Below are 16,423 nucleotides of genomic sequence, written 5' to 3'. Positions count from 1 at the left end.
ATAGGCTGTTGTCCAGGTTCGTCATTGAAATGCAGTCAGGATGCCTATAATGGAAAAGACACTTTCATTTAGCGTTTGTTAAAAGACATCTATTTATGGATTAGACATCATTCATCGGATCATGATTGGCATCAATCTATCGACCAACAACTGAATATTATTATAAAAAATATAGCTATCAGAATATAACTCTCTATATTCTGTCAATTACAGGCCCACTCAACTTCCTGTCAGCAATAAAGCAGCGTGTGACAGCATTGACTGGGGAGTGGGAAGAGAGAAGTGGTAGCAGAGATGGATGGCTTCATAATGAAGCAATAGCAGTAGCTAAGGTGCAGGAGAGTGGCACATTTAGGTCAGTAAAAGAGATGATGTTTTGTTGAAATATATTTTACTCTACTTGTGATGTTAACAGTGTTCTCTTGAAGGCCAAGTAGAGAGTAACACCATGTTGGATTTCATAGTGGCAGATTCAAATCATGCATGCTAACCTAATTCTGTGGTGGGGAACAAAAACACATATACAAGGGTGATTTGTCTGTACGCTGGTGACGCAATTGCGTAAATGCACTGATTTGAGTCTGCCACTACCAAATCCAAAATAGTGTTAGTCTTAACTTGAGACGAGACACAGTATATGTAGGGTAACTCTACACAGGATGTGCATCAATGGGAACTTCATCTCTTCTGTGCACAGATGGCATCATGCCATGAGCACCCTACATGACACAACCAAAAAGTAAATTTTAAAATATCTGTTTTCTTGAACTATCTTAACATAGGCGATCTGTCTGGCAGCATCTGGTTTCCATAGTAACTCCTCTACTAGCAGAAATATTGGCATTCTGTGACTACAATGACAATCTGAGTCTGCTAAACATGTATCCACAAGGACACTGGCAGCACCAGCTATGGCTTGCCATATTGAGTGATCCCACCTTATCACCACTACACTATGCAGATTTCCTTTCACCTAAGAATCAGGTATTGAGAGAGAAGGCTTTGGTGAAGATGTTAGGGAGTGGTGAGAGGCATTTCACTGCTAGGTTGTCTTTCTCTTGGCTACTGAAGAATCATCTGGACTTGGCGCATACAACTGCTAGGGAACTCAAAGGTAAATCATTATTTTGATTTTGTTAAAGTTATCCTCTCTTGCATTTTTTTTAAGTGAAGCTCTGTCAAACTGATATGTAATGCTTTGAAAGAGCGAGAATGTCCAGATTAGAGTACAGCCAGAGCCGGGGGGGGGGGCTGCTGGAGTGCAGCCAATTTGTGCTCTTGTGCCTAAGTCTGTTTGTTCTGTTCTAACTCTGATATATCAATCCTTTGGTAGAGTCACCTTCAGTAGTTTAAAGGACTTGCAACTTTCTGTACAGTGAAAATGGCCCCTGAGCACTCAAGATTGATGGTCTAGGTCTAGATAAAGCTTATCTAACTGTGCTACATGGAATACAGTGGATTGCTGGGGAATCTTTATTATAGTCCATCTGGCTTCTACGAGTCAGTGAGGTCAGTACTTTGTTGCAGGTACTTTGTTCATGTACCGCCTTTGTTCATGCCTCATCTTTTAATAATGTGCCCATTGGAGCATGCACTGACATCACTGCCTTGATGAGGAAGCCAATTGGATAGTAGTCATAATCACCTCCTTTTTCAATGGCCAAATATTTAATTACTTAAATTAGGCTGTAAGATGATAGGCAACACAAATAATATGTGGGAGGAATGCATGTAAAGATAAGATGACAAAATTAAAACAGAAAGATAAGCTTGGGTGTGCTGGCAAAACAAATTAATGGAGCCAAAATCAAGTGAGAACTACTAGAAATTGAAGCATTTTGCCTACTTTTAGAATTTTACCTCGTTTACTGTACTCAACAAAAAGCAAAAACAGGTCAAATAATAATATGATGAGAAAAATTCATTTACATTGCAGCCAACACAGAACAGTCCACCGTCCATGAAATATTCTACAGTCAAATTCATGAGTCGCCATGGGGACGATTGTTAAACCAGATCATACCGCCTGGAGCCAGTCAAGAATTCATGGAAGCCTACATGATGGACTATGTTTGCATGGTGTACACTACTAAATCTGATGTGGAACGAGAGGTTGGTATAAACATGTGTCATATGGAGATGATGACATTGCTCTGCAATCCATGAACGTATCTATTTTATATAAAATTTGCATGCATTTTTATCAATTTTGTTCAATTTTTGTGAAATCAGTTGCAGCTTAAACTTTTCATAAAGGTTTTGTGATTACTGCACAAATATGGAAGTGGGGAACTGATTGACTAATTGAGATATGTCACAAGATATAGCACCTCCTTCACTGAATAAGTGGCATAACATTGAGAATTGGGAACTAAAAATATGCAAAATCTTTCCATGAATGCTACAATAATGTTTCGAGTTTAGCACACCATTTTAACACTAATATCTCTATATAATTTTTCACTGCAGTGTGTTTGCCAAGCATTGCTATTGACCAGCCAAGTTATGATGCGTGAATCAGGTCAAGGGTCAACCTTAATCGAGTCGTTGGTGGGGCTACATGTGGCGCATGCTAAGATTCAAGGACGTCTGCTGCATTTCTCAAGATTGATGGAGGTGTATCCAGACCTTGTGATTCCAAACAACCTACCAAGATTATCAAATCAAGATGGAGAGATGGTAAGGCTAAACTGGTTTGGAAGTAGATAGTGGCCTATCCGGGGGTGGGGCATTGGGGCATTCTCTATTGATAAAGGTGTATCCAGAACTTGTGGATTCAAACAACCTACCAATATTATCAAATCAAGAAGCAAAACCAGTAATTCACTGTGCAGCTTAAACAAAACCGATCAACTTCAAACTTGTATTTACAAACCTTTGCTGTGGGGGCCACCTTAATTGCAAATCGTGTAATTCTAATTTATTTCTGTTGTACACCCCGCATATTGAAAATAAGGCTCTCTTGTGGAAATTCTAATATGAGAGAAAGAGATGTGCCTAAAAGATGAGTTTAGCACAATATGGTGTTGCCAAAAATGTTGGCTTCAACTGCCACTGTAGCTTGCACATTGCATTCTATTGACAAGATACCCAGTCAGCAGATAGTACAACAAAACAAGTCTCGACATCAGATAAAGATATTTTATTGACTAGAATTTAAATAATAGTGATCTTGCAGCTCAAATTGCGGTCAAATGCGACCATTCTTTTGTTCATTTTCCTGTTATTGTGCAGTGCATGACCAGCTCTGATGGATACTTGCATATTATTATTATTATTATTATTATTATTATTATTATTATTATTATTATTATTATTATTATTATTATTATTATTATTATTATTATTATTATTATTATTATTATTATTATTATTATTATTATTATTATTATTATTATTATTATTATTATTATTATTATTATTATTATTATTATTATTATTATTATTATTATTATTATAAATACTTAGTTTTCACAGTGGGTATCAGGAAGTGCTTAAATCATCCCCTGGGATTACTATAATTTGAAGAAAAGAAATATGTAATCACACTTGGAGAAAAAACAAATTATGATTTCTTCTTTTTATTCTTTTTAGACTCTTGATGCCAAAGCAGTCTATGTCATCATTGACAGCATCCAACCTACTAACGCTGAATGCAAAGAAGAACAGTCTCAGCATATCTGGCTGAGAAAGGTACAAGCAGCAAGGCCCGTGATTGAGACTGTTATACAGACTATACTCCAAGGTAGTGCAGAGTATGGTCCTGCAGCAAAGAAAATTGCAGAAAATGCCAAGTAAGTCTTCTATTAAATGTCACATCTCACAGGTCATACAAGCATGAATGGAATGTCTCTTAATATGATATATGGTCAAATATGAAAATGGAAGAATGTTGGGTTCAGTTTATTTTGCATTGTAATGTTTTCAGCAAAATGAAAATGACTAGAAAAGGAATTTATGATAATGTTTTAAAAATACTTTGAGCTATGTCATGATTCCTGGCTGTGATTATGAGCAATATAACACAACAACTGGCAACTGGGCCAATGGACTTAGGTCCATATGCACAAAAGAGTTAGACCGGATCTAAAGTTAGACCTGGTCTAACTGGAATTTAGTTCCATCAGGAATGGTCCTTTACTCTTATTTCCTTCCTAGAGTAGCTAGCAAATTCTAAAGATTTTAATGCAATGTTCAAAAATAATACAAAATAACTTAAGCAAATGTAAAGGAAAATGTCCTTTCTCCTGGGACTAAATTCCACTTAGACCAGGTCTAACTTTAGACCTGGTCTAACTCTTTTGTGCATATGGACCTTAGGGTGCATTTAAATTTGTAACCATACGTTAACTAGACCATACAAAACTATACAGCACAAAGTTACTACAAGTCCATCATGGGATTCGATTGCGTAATCCTGCCAAACTACATATAGGCACGAAAGCATTGGCTGGGCGAAAGCCACACACATGTGGCTTGCTATCCCCGGTGTTGTGGTTGGCATCCAGGGGTCAGATAAGCATGTTAAACGGCTGCATCGATGATTTGATGTAACTGAATCCACTAGACTAATAGCACAATAACACACCTGCTCACAAATTGAGTCTGACTGATAAGCTTGAATGCCTTTTATTTCATATTGTTTTCCCATCAGGCAAATGTGGGACAAGATGTCAGTGCAACGGCTGTTCATAGAGAATGTGTGTCCTACAAATGCAGATGTAGATGACAAGATTGCACAGCAGGCCACAATGCTGTGGAGGGTAGGTGCAAATATTAGGTTTCAGCAAGTTATAATTGTAAAAAAGGGTACAAGAGAAATATATTTCAGTTGGTATTTATGCTAGGACTGGTAGGTGCTGAGTTTCATTACCCATCTTCAGGCATCAAATCTTTCATCAGTGTAACATCCAAGTGTACATAGGGAACATTTCTTAGGCTATTAGGAAAAACAATAATTGCATTTATATGGAACATACATATCTCAAATCTAAACATTGTGTTTGTTTTTACAGGGCATGCGTAATGTCTCCAGTATGAAGAACATCGACGGTCTTAATCATCTAGAGAAAATCCTCATCCTGTTGAACAAAAGTGCAAGCAAGCTGCATTTCAAGTAAGTTTCATGAATGCCATTTACACACCCTGCTATAACATTCCAGTTCTTTGAATTTCTACTATAGTTCATTTTAGAGGTAATTAGAGTTTGTGTACTGGAATCATAATTCTATTACCCTCACAACACAATATTGACCCAATCACACATTGTGTTTTGTCAAAACGTGTGATGTGAAAACATTATAATTTGGGATGATGTGCTCTGAAAACATATGGAAATTATGCAATAAAGCGTGGACATTCTACACAGAGCAATATGTGAGGTTGCACATTCAATTTCCCCATGATACGCACGTTTACTGGCAGTGTGGATGTGCACAGGCTTTACCTTGATGTAAACAACTTCAAATATATTGACAAACAAGTAGTGATATTTTTTTCACTGTAGTTACACTGTAGTTTTGCGATAAGAGAATAGAAACAAAGGTTGCTGCATTATCGTTTACACCAAAATAATGTGTCCATGGCGATAAAAAAATTAAAATAATGGTTCAGTTGTGCCTCTGACACAATATTTGGGTGTAAAGGATAGTGCAAGCATGATGTTGGTACACATAGAAGTGATTAAGGATTTCTTTGAGGTTAATTGGCATAATCACAAATTATGCTTTCTCTTAAAATTGGCCAATGAATGATTGAACTCAGTCATAAGAGCACTTTTCTATTCACCCATGGGTTCTAGCTTAAAGTTTAAAGAAAGTTTTTTTCACCATTGACCAACTCAAAGAAAAGAGTTACTGTGATCAAATTTATGATACTGTCTTTCATAAAAGATGTTAAGCAAAATTGAGAAATGCTTAATAGTGCTCCTGGAACACAAGACCTAACCCTAATCTTAACCCTAGCCCAAAATCCTGAAGCAGTAACCCTATAACCATAACCCTGATGCTCTAGGAGCTCTATGTGTTGACAAAATTTTAATTTTGCAAGATATTGAAGCCTGTGATGTGATATAATGTTGTATTTTTCAGCCAATGGTGTACTTTGTAGGTCTTGTAAATTTGTAATCTATTGTTTAATTGGAAAAATTTTTGTGCAATTATTATTTTCACTCTTTGCCAATTGATATGCGAAAAGCACAAAAATTAATTTAGCATGAAAATATCTACTTTTACCATATGTATTGATTGCTTTAAAGGTATGGCTTTGAGGACTGTCCAATATGTTTGATGACCATACAAGAACCAGTTGAGTTACCATGTCATCATGTGTGCTGTAAGAATTGCATCCGGCAGCTATTCCGTGATTTAAACAAACATGAATGTCCAACATGCAGAACTGCTGTGCCAAAAGACTACAAACCACTTGTGACCAAAGAAAACAAGTAGGTCATGATGTACATATAAGGCTTACATGTGGCAGCTATTCCCTGTTTCAAATCAGTGATGGACCCTAGACCTATGCTATATGGTCCTTAAGACTTCAAGCTGCCCATGAAGGCCATGATTAATGGAAATCATATAGACAAATCTAACGAGCCAAGTCATGGTCAGGATTTGGTCGGCCATTACTGGGTCCCTGGCGCACCTTACTGGAGTTGTGACTGCCCAATTGGGTGGATTAAAACCCGCTTAAAAAATGATGTTATATTGTATTATGCTGTAAACTTTCATCATTCTTTTGTCTACGTGTAACACGGGTGATGGAATGCAGTTTAAAATTCCCTCCAAGGACGCATCACTTCACATTTTTGGTGAGATTTACTCAGCGGGGACCCAGTTATGGCTGCTATTGAGGTGTAGCAATGCGTGAAATTGGATTTGTCTATAGCCTTGCAATATGAGATGTCTAAACCGAGTCAAAATGAACCAGTATTTGTGACAATCATCATGCTAACAAACATGTTTGCTAAAGAGATGATAATAGACTCATTCTTATGAGGCAGACGGCAAGAGGAAATATATGATTCTGTTGCATTCAATTTGAGAATACTAAATTATGAGAGGCGACACTCCAGTAGCAAAACTGAGGACAGCATGATGTCACTACGAAGATTGACTTGCAGAAAAAAGGTAATCTTGAATAGGTAATGAGCTGGACAAAAGGTGATTCTCATAATGAGTTATGCAATGACGTAAAAAAGCAGACGAGATAGATAAAAACGTCTTTTCTCATCTTTTCTGGGATACCAAATGTATGGTACAGCAGGGCGGGGCTAATTGTAAAAAGTCAACTCGAACAATGGTACAAAATTGTGATTCTTTGCACACATACACCTGATCGGTGGTACAGAAGTCGTAATCCTGTTGAATTATGATACCAGGCTGAGGTGACTCCAAATCGGTATAGGCAATCGCTACAGAGTGCTGTGGGCCAGATTAAGCATGTAAGTCATCTGTATTGATCTTAATGATCAAAAAAAATTCATTTATGCAACTTCTTTTACCCATATTTATTGTGGAGTCTGAAAACTATTACATTTTGTATTGAAATTATTGTCACCGCCAACAATAATTTGTCTTTCAATTCTCCTCTCAAACCTTTACAGAGCTGCACTAGACAAGTTCCATTCCTTCCGACAACGCTGCAATGCCTTCTTCATGGATGTAGTCTCCCAGCTCTGCTTTGCTGATGGCACGGCACCAAGCCATGAAGTCATTACCAAGCTGCTTTCATATGTGACAAGGAAGACAGAGTCGGACATGGAGACTGGTGCTATGCAGACCAAGATGTTGACAGCATTCAAAGGAGACTGTATAGACCGTACTCCTGTTATTAGATCAGTGCTATTACAGTTACTGCTACAAGCAAGGTATACATGAAAACTGACAAACCCATAAAATATATTAATAACCCAAAGGACTGGTTCATGCCTGAACTCAAAGGCTACAATCAAAAACATAATTTAAAAGACTAGTTTGCATCTTATGTCATTTGTCAAAACATTAAAACCATCTCAAAAGTTAGATCTTAGTAAAAGAAACTTTTTTCCCTAAAGGCACCATGTTAACAATGCCTAGAAAAGTTGCTTTTTGACCTTTTACGCACTACTTACTAATCAAGGGTCATGAGGAGTTTGACTGGTAGTGACATCAGATGCAAACTAGTCTTCTTAATTCTGTCTTAGTGCCTATATCTCTGTTGTCATTAACATTGAATTGGAGGAAAAGGGGTGGCGATTTACATTTATTATGCCAGAGTATGCCAACATTATTGTCCTACAAAAAGGTATACCTAGAAATTGACAAACTAATAAAATATATAAGCAACCCAAAGGACTGGTTCATGCCTGCATTCAAAGGCTATAATCAAAAACAGAATTTAAAAGACTAGTTTGCGTCTTATGTCACTTGTCAAAACACACAAACCATCTCAAAAGTTAGGTCTTAGTAAAAGAAACTTTTTTCCCTGAAGGCACCATGTTAACAATGCCTAGAAAAGTTGCTTTTTGACATTTTACGCACTACTTACTAATCAAGGGTCATGAGGAGTTTGACTGGTAGTGACATCAGATGCAAACTAGTCTTCTTAATTCTGTCTTAGTGCCTATATCTCTGTTGTCATTAACATTGAATTGGAGGAAAAGGGGTGGCGATTTACATTTATTATGCCAGAGTATGACAACATTATTGTCCTTCAAAATTTAGTCTGTAAAATATAACCTATTATTTATTTAGCGAAATCTTACTTTTTATGTATGTTATTTTTTTAGTGTTGGTGAAGTACAAGCGTACATGAGTGAGTACTTGGACCAAGCTCAAAGAGTACTGGTCAACAGTCCTGCACATGATGTACTAGAAGTCTGTACACTGTTCATAAACTGTATAGAGGTAAGATTGAGTCAGTACTTGGACCAAGCTCTAAGAGTACTGCTCAACAGTCCTGCGCATGATGTACTAGAAGTCTGTACACTGTTCATAAACTGTATAGAGGTAAGATTGAGTCAGTACTTGGACCAAGCACAAAGAGTACTGGTCAACAGTCCTGCACATGATGTACTAGAAGTCTGTACACTGTTCATAAACTGTATAGAGGTAAGATTGAGTCAGTACTTGGACCAAGCTCAAAGAGTACTGCTCAACAGTCCTGCACATGATGTACTAGAAGTCTGTACACTGTTCATAAACTGTATAGAGGTAAGATTGAGTCAGTACTTGGACCAAGCACAAAGAGTACTAGTCAACAGTCCTGCGTATGATGTACTTGAAGTCTGTACACTGTTCATAAACTGTATAGAGGTAAGATTGAGTGAGTACTTGGACCAAGCTCAAAGAGTACTGCTCAACAGTCCTGCACATGATGTACTAGAAGTCTGTACACTGTTCATAAACTGTATAGAGGTAAGATTGAGTGAGTACTTGGACCAAGCTCAAAGAGTACTAGTCAACAGTCCTGCACATGATGTACTAGAAGTCTGTACACTGTTCATAAACTGTATAGAGGTAAGATTGAGTCAGTACTTGGACCAAGCACAAAGAGTACTGCTCAACAGTCCTGCACATGATGTACTAGAAGTCTGTACACTGTTCATAAACTGTATAGAGGTAAGATTGAGTCAGTACTTGGACCAAGCACAAAGAGTACTGGTCAACAGTCCTGCACATGATGTACTAGAAGTCTGTACACTGTTCATAAACTGTATAGAGGTAAGATTGAGTCAGTACTTGGACCAAGCACAAAGAGTACTGGTCAACAGTCGTGCACATGATGTACTAGAAGTCTGTACACTGTTCATAAACTGTATAGAGGTAAGATTGAGTGAGTACTTGGACCAAGCACAAAGAGTACTGCTCAACAGTCCTGCACATGATGTACTTGAAGTCTGTACACTGTTCATAAACTGTATAGAGGTAAGATGTAGGAGATATACTTACATGTCTAAAATAGTGTCAAAACTTGGTTGGCATTGCTTACATGTAAACAGTTATTTCTGATGCTTTAAGATGGATGGACCAAAAAAGTGTCTTATCCCCTGGCTTTAGTCATAAAGAGGGATATTTCTTTTTATCATTCATGACATCAACTATATATGAAGGGAGTACATTACCCTATCCTTGTTATAAAACATGCATTCAACCTGTTGTAAATGGTTGATTTATTAATTCAAACTTTCCTGTACAGGATGCCTTGTATCGCAAAGCTTCATCTCAGGCAAACCCTAGTCTAGGATTGCTGAATTCTGCTACCCTGGAGTTCCGAGAATCAGCTGCATGGTTACGTCACCATGCGCCAGATGAGGGTGTGACAGTACAGTACCTACAAGCTATAGCAGGGGCCAGATTTGGAATGGTAGTAACAGCACAATTTCTTCATGAGAGTAACAGGCCACATGATAGAGAAATTGAACGAGAGGTGAGTACATACACATGTAGGCGGTAGACCCAGGGCCCATTTTAACTCTAACTGTGCCCATGGTTTTTTGCTATCAGAAGGGAAAGAAGAAATGAAAAAGGAGAGAAGATGAACAAAGTAGTCACTTTATACCCCTGGATTCAAACCTCGGACCCCTCACATGCATTGCAGAAGATCACCAGCCTCTAGCCACGGGGGTTACGCTGGCCTGGCCAGCGATTCCCTGAGTATATATGACTTAAGGAGGCTGTGTACTCTCAGACATGCATGTAGTAAAAGTGCAATAACTTTGTAATTATTTATGCAAGACATATAAAAGTATACATTTTTATGAAGGCAAGACATCAATAAATCTTAATATAAATACAGATTTGGGGTAAAAACAACAATTATGAAGAAAATCACAAAAAAGTGAGTTTTTGGCAATATTTGTTAGGTACATCATAACAAAAAAACACTCTTTCCAAAATATTTTATTTTGTTTTTAGCTCAATCTTGAGGCTCCATTCCAAAAACGGTTTTTAATTTTTTGATATTGGCCATATGTTTTGAGATATTGGCCATATAAGGCATCAAATTGAACTTTTTAAAATTCACAAATGCATATTTGCACAAAATGATGCCTAAAATCGGAAATAGACCAAAATATAAAAAAATGAGAAAACCGTTTCTTGAGTCGATCATGCTTTTTACAATGATCATATTTGCTTACCTATAGATGCTGTATTTATTGAGTTATCGTGTACCTAAATCGTCATTTTACCGAGAAAATGAACATTGAAATAATGGCCGTTGAAGTTTAAAGTGGTCACATTTTGCACTTTCATCGAATCTCACAGGAGAATGTGCCAGTTTTCGTTTTTGTACCTTACATTACGTTAACATCGGGTAAATCCACAGCCCCTTGAGAAGTTTGAGCGAAATCCATTCATAACTTGATATTTAAATCGGGGAAAGAACTTGAAAAACCCACATTTTATCAGCTAAAACGGAGCCATTTGACCGCTAGGTTTTGTGAAATCAGTGCTTCGCGGTGCTTCCATAAGATGCGCCGCGATGCAGATAAGCGGCGATGCGTAGCGTATTTTGCGTTAACAAATTGCGCGATACGCGAACGCGATGCGTTGTTGCTGCTGCGTGTACCCTGCTGGTACAACAAAGATTTTCTTTCCTTTTCAATTTCAAACACGAGTGGAATAGTGAAATAAAATCCTTAAAATATTGCAGTTGGAGTTTACAAATCTGGATTTTCATTCCTTGTATTTATAAAAAACATAACAAAGTACAAACATATCAAAAAAACTCAATTTTGAGAAAGAAACAATGTCTAGAGTACACAGCCGCGTTAAGCTGATTGCATCATCGCATCAGGTGGAGTACATGCACTAGCAGTGGTTTTAATAGTGAGCTTTAGTGAGCTCTGGTTGGGTTAGGGTTAATATTTACAATATTATGAACCAGGATGAATTGGGACAGTTGGGATACACACTCTTCTCCTTACGAAACTGCATCCCATATCGAAGGAAGAGGCACATTTCATTGTTCATTTACCTACTTTGTAAGGCTAAACAAAAAAAAGGTTCGTCTCAAAGCTTGCGCGCGCATTTGTAAAATCGTGAGATTTCAAAAATAATTTAAAAAAATCGCATTTCGCATTTGTATTCAGTCCACTCGTGAGCTGACGAACCTTTTTTTTTTTTTTTGTACCATTGGGAGTAGAGTTGGGCGACTATCACTTTTTTCATAGTCGACTAGTCGGCAGCCAATAGTCACGACTATGACTATAGTCGCGACTATCTGTGGTCAAAATTGGACCGAAAAATTGGGTGAAAGATTGGTGCTAATTTACAATAACAAGTCAGCAACACCAATTTAATGATGATTTATGGACTTTTTAATTATTTGTTTGTTAGTGTTACTATTGGTAAGACGATGATTAATGTTTTTATCACATTTCGCAGTTTATATGTTAGTATTTGGTTGGTTTTGGTGTGGATATCTGGCACTTTTAACATGATTTTTTAACATAAAAATATAGTTGTGTTAGTAGACTTTTGGTTTTTAATAGTCGTAGTCACGACTACCAGTAATAGTCACAACTAATGACTAATGGCGACTTGTATATGCTTGTCTATGGACTATTCCATTTGAAATCCACACTCCCCCTGTAGAAGAATTTGAAAATATCCTCCACACAGAGGGAGTATGAATTTCAAATGGAATGATCACATTTTCCACTTCATTTGAATTTCATACACCCTCTGAGAAAGATTTAACTTGAATCTCCCATTGAGGGAGAGTGAGTTTTAAATGGAGCTACTAATAATTATGTTCATTCCATTTGAAATTCATCCTCCCCTTGTGGAAAGTATTTCCAAAATCTTCCACAGGGGTAGTGTGGACTTCAAATGGAATACCCCAATTTAAGAGCTAGTGGACCATGGACCCTGAAGCAATAACTCTAACCTGTCCACAACACTCCTTGCAATCGAACAAAAGGTTCTGAACTTATACCATATCTGGAAACAACGTTTTTTGCACTTCACACAGCACTATAATTTTCCAAACTTTGTATTTTACTTTCCTTAGATCAAGAACTTGTTTGAAGAAGCCAAATCTTTCTGCAATGAGGATTCCAACCATCAAGCTCATCTATTCCTGATACGGCAGCTGTGCAAATGCTATGGCACCAATACCATGGATATGCTATCCCAGCATGCACAGCTAAAATGGGTCAAACCTAGGGAGCTGAGAACAGCAGTAAGTAAAATATGCACTATTTATATAGCCTATATGCTGTCCTTGAGGCAAAAAAAAAAAAAATTGAATGTTGTGATTATTTCAAAGACTACTCATTTTTGCAAGAATCTGTGATGCTAGCTGGATTGCTTGTGTCATTTCCTTTCTGAATATGTATATACTTATCTTTAATAAAAAAAAACCCAATATCTGTATTACTGCCTCCAGGAAGGCATACAAACTATTCGGATGGTCAGATCTTATGCTATCCCAGCATGCACAGCTAAGATGAACCAAACCTAGGGAGCTAAGAACAGAAGTTAGTAAAAACAAAAAGATGTTAAGGAGGTGTGTGGATGGTCATATCTGATGGACCTCACAGCCAAACCTAAGAAATTGTACTTTGCTTGGAATATCCTTTTCATCTGGATATTTGAAATCTATTTAACTTTCTTTCTATATTATTATATCATGATTGTTGCATTTTGTGAATTGTTGAATATTTGTATTGTTTTCAGACCACACAAGTTCCAGACCGTTTTGTTGTGTGTGGTTGTGTGTACCGAGATATCAGAGAGGCCTTAGCACAGTTTGTAATGACAGACCAGTTTGGTGGAGTTACAGCAGCAGTCAGGGTAAGTGAAACAGATTATCTGCTGATGATGATGACGATGACATCGAAGACAACCACAATGATGACGGCAATTTTAGATGAGGAGAGTAACCCAGGACATCTTTCACAAGAAGCAAAGACTTACTAGGGCTCACTTGTAACTTTTCATTTGACTGTTGCCTCAGACAGACATGCCAACTAGTACGGTTTCACCGTATTTTGTATGGTAAAACATGAAAAATACGGTGGTACGGTCAACTCCCGAAAAATACGGTATTTGATAAGTCATGCCTCAAAAAGATAAACGGCTGCAGTAATAGACTACCGATCTAAATTGACATCGTTTGACCTGTTGAATTGCATGCATGGTATTAAATGTAGCTTTCATTTGATCTGTAAACACTGCATCAATTTGGCCTTGTCGACCACTCGGCACGCTTGTCTTAAAAGTACTCTGGCATCGTAAATGTTCGCGTTTGCTGGCTCTATGTAGCTTTCACCGCCACGCATATTTCTGGCTGAACAATTGAAAAGAGCCTAGTCGAAAGGGTACCAGTAGTCACGCTTGCAACAAAGCACAAGAACTTGAAGAAAGAAGTTAAAGCCACGTTATAACATTTCCATAAAAAGTAGATCAGTATTTTTTTTCCATAAAATGTTAGCTTTTACTGTCATATATATCCCCTTTTAATTATAACCTGAACAACTGAGGTAAAGCAAAGAAAATTGGAATTTACTACCAGTGCCAATTGTTGTCAATGTGTGTCACTCCATTCGGTTGTGCTACGACACGATCCTTTATGTGCGTTGCCATGTACATGTACAGTACTGTGTTATGAACATTGAGTATGTGTTCGACTAATATTTCCATCATAATAATAAAACAACGGTTCCTGCGTTCCTCGTGGTGTTTGTTGTGGTTTGTGTGTCACCAAAAACGTAAATATGGCATGGGAAGAAACCTGGAAGAAAATGATGTTTTAAGGACAAATATGCTGTGAAATGGAGTTTTATTGTGAGGAATAGGAAAGACATTCACTGTGCAAGATGCACAACACATGATTTGTAGGAAAGGTACAATTTATAAAAATACGGGTTTGGGGTGCAAAATGATCATTTTTGATCATCTGAGTATGGAAAACCGGATTTCAAAGTTGGCATGTCTGCTCAGATTGAACAAGGTTCTTTCAACTTTTCTGGATATATAATATCTATTTTGCTAAGTGTATGGTGATTTAAGTTTCAGTTGTGCCTTTGGATGTTGATATTTCCCCTCCCCCATCTCTCTCTCTCACTCATTTATCCATTTCTCTCCCTCTTTTTCTTTCTATTTCATACAGGATTGTAAGAAACCACAAAACCAGCGAGAGGCAGCTTTGTTGTTAGCTTTATACAGAGAGGTGACATTGTCCCACTGTGCTCAGGGAGACCAAGAGGAAGTGCCACAACAGGTGAGATATCAGTATGATTTGATAATGAAATGTCGTCACAACTAATCCCCATTAATCCTTGTTTTTCATTTCCCTTCCAGTAAACCTCTCTTATGCTTTTTTGCTGATATGTTAATTTGGCCTGTTTTTAAAGCCACAATTGAATATGTTTGGGTTTTTTTGTTTTTTTTTTTCTTTCACCTAAACAGCATTTTTACCCAAATTCTCTCTGATGTATTCATCAAATGTTCACCCTAAATATGTAGGCCTATACTTTTAACCAACAATAGCAGTTATGAGGCCCAAAATTCCATAATCCGAGGGTTAAGGACAACCTTAACTGCAGTTGGATTTATGAACTTTGTGAATTTAAGAATTGCGATTTTAATTGTTAATAATACACCCCCCATATCAATTTTTTTCTCAGATGAAGCAAGAACTACAGACTTACATACAGAGCAGCCCAGCAGTCCACTGCAAGGTATGAAGCAAATACATGAAGAGTTCAGGTTCAAAATGAGATATATGTAAAGGCTCCTTTACATATAAATGTATTTTGGTATTAAAGGAGGATTTCGTGATCCTAGCATCCTCTTTTTATGACATTTTTCAGTAGATATCCACGAAAAAAGCTTATTTCCAAAATTTCAGTTGATTCCGATTTTGCGTTTGCGAGTTATGCATGATTATGTGTATTACACTGCTCCATAGACAATGTGTTGTAATTTCGTTCTGGTGCACCAGAACGAAATTCAAATTTAGCGATATTTTTGCTAAACTAATTAATCTGCAAGAAATATTTGGTACATTAACATTATGTAGCCAGAGGTATCCAGTGGTGTAAAAATCTCAACTTTTTTTGGGAATAGTGGGGGATGAGGCTGTGTATCACGAAATGCCCCTTTAATATTGTTTCTTTATGTAATGAAATACATTTTTAATTATTTCCTATTTGTATTAGTTATCCAGTCAGACTGATAGGTACCCCAAGCAACACTTTTAAGTCATTTGAGGTGGTGTTTTTATTATTATTTAATGAGTTCTGAAAGTCAAAACATTTCCCTTGCAAATCTATATATGTTATGATTCAGATAATAAAAATGCCAGCATTGATGTACACCTTTTCAATTTGTTCAAAGGTCTTTATATTTATTTTGCTGTCACTATGATGTAGCACACCATGTGAGTGCCAACAACAGCTCTCCATTGTACATCTTGGATGGAGTGGAAC

The 16,423-nt window shown here is 37.2% G+C and overlaps 1 protein-coding gene across 1 annotated transcript in view; it reads left to right on the top strand.

Moving 5' to 3' along the window:
• Nucleotides 1-16,423, top strand: part of LOC140150123 (E3 ubiquitin-protein ligase rnf213-alpha-like) — a 55,155-nt gene that overhangs the window by 13,211 nt on the left and 25,521 nt on the right. Inside the window, exons 8-22 of the mRNA XM_072172127.1 lie at nt 214-355; nt 783-1,114; nt 1,937-2,112; nt 2,470-2,679; nt 3,595-3,794; nt 4,655-4,763; nt 5,016-5,116; nt 6,257-6,442; nt 7,607-7,870; nt 8,771-9,908; nt 10,180-10,410; nt 13,000-13,170; nt 13,668-13,784; nt 15,103-15,213; nt 15,620-15,673. Of these exons, the coding sequence (XP_072028228.1) occupies nt 214-355; nt 783-1,114; nt 1,937-2,112; nt 2,470-2,679; nt 3,595-3,794; nt 4,655-4,763; nt 5,016-5,116; nt 6,257-6,442; nt 7,607-7,870; nt 8,771-9,908; nt 10,180-10,410; nt 13,000-13,170; nt 13,668-13,784; nt 15,103-15,213; nt 15,620-15,673 (3,542 nt within the window). The remainder of the gene's footprint in view (nt 1-213; nt 356-782; nt 1,115-1,936; nt 2,113-2,469; nt 2,680-3,594; nt 3,795-4,654; nt 4,764-5,015; nt 5,117-6,256; nt 6,443-7,606; nt 7,871-8,770; nt 9,909-10,179; nt 10,411-12,999; nt 13,171-13,667; nt 13,785-15,102; nt 15,214-15,619; nt 15,674-16,423) is intronic.

This window comes from Amphiura filiformis, chromosome 4, assembly GCF_039555335.1.
Source record: "Amphiura filiformis chromosome 4, Afil_fr2py, whole genome shotgun sequence".
NCBI lineage: Eukaryota > Metazoa > Echinodermata > Ophiuroidea > Amphilepidida > Amphiuridae > Amphiura > Amphiura filiformis.
The sequence above is the reverse complement of the archived record's forward strand: the minus strand, read 5'-3'. Positions and strand labels throughout refer to the sequence as shown.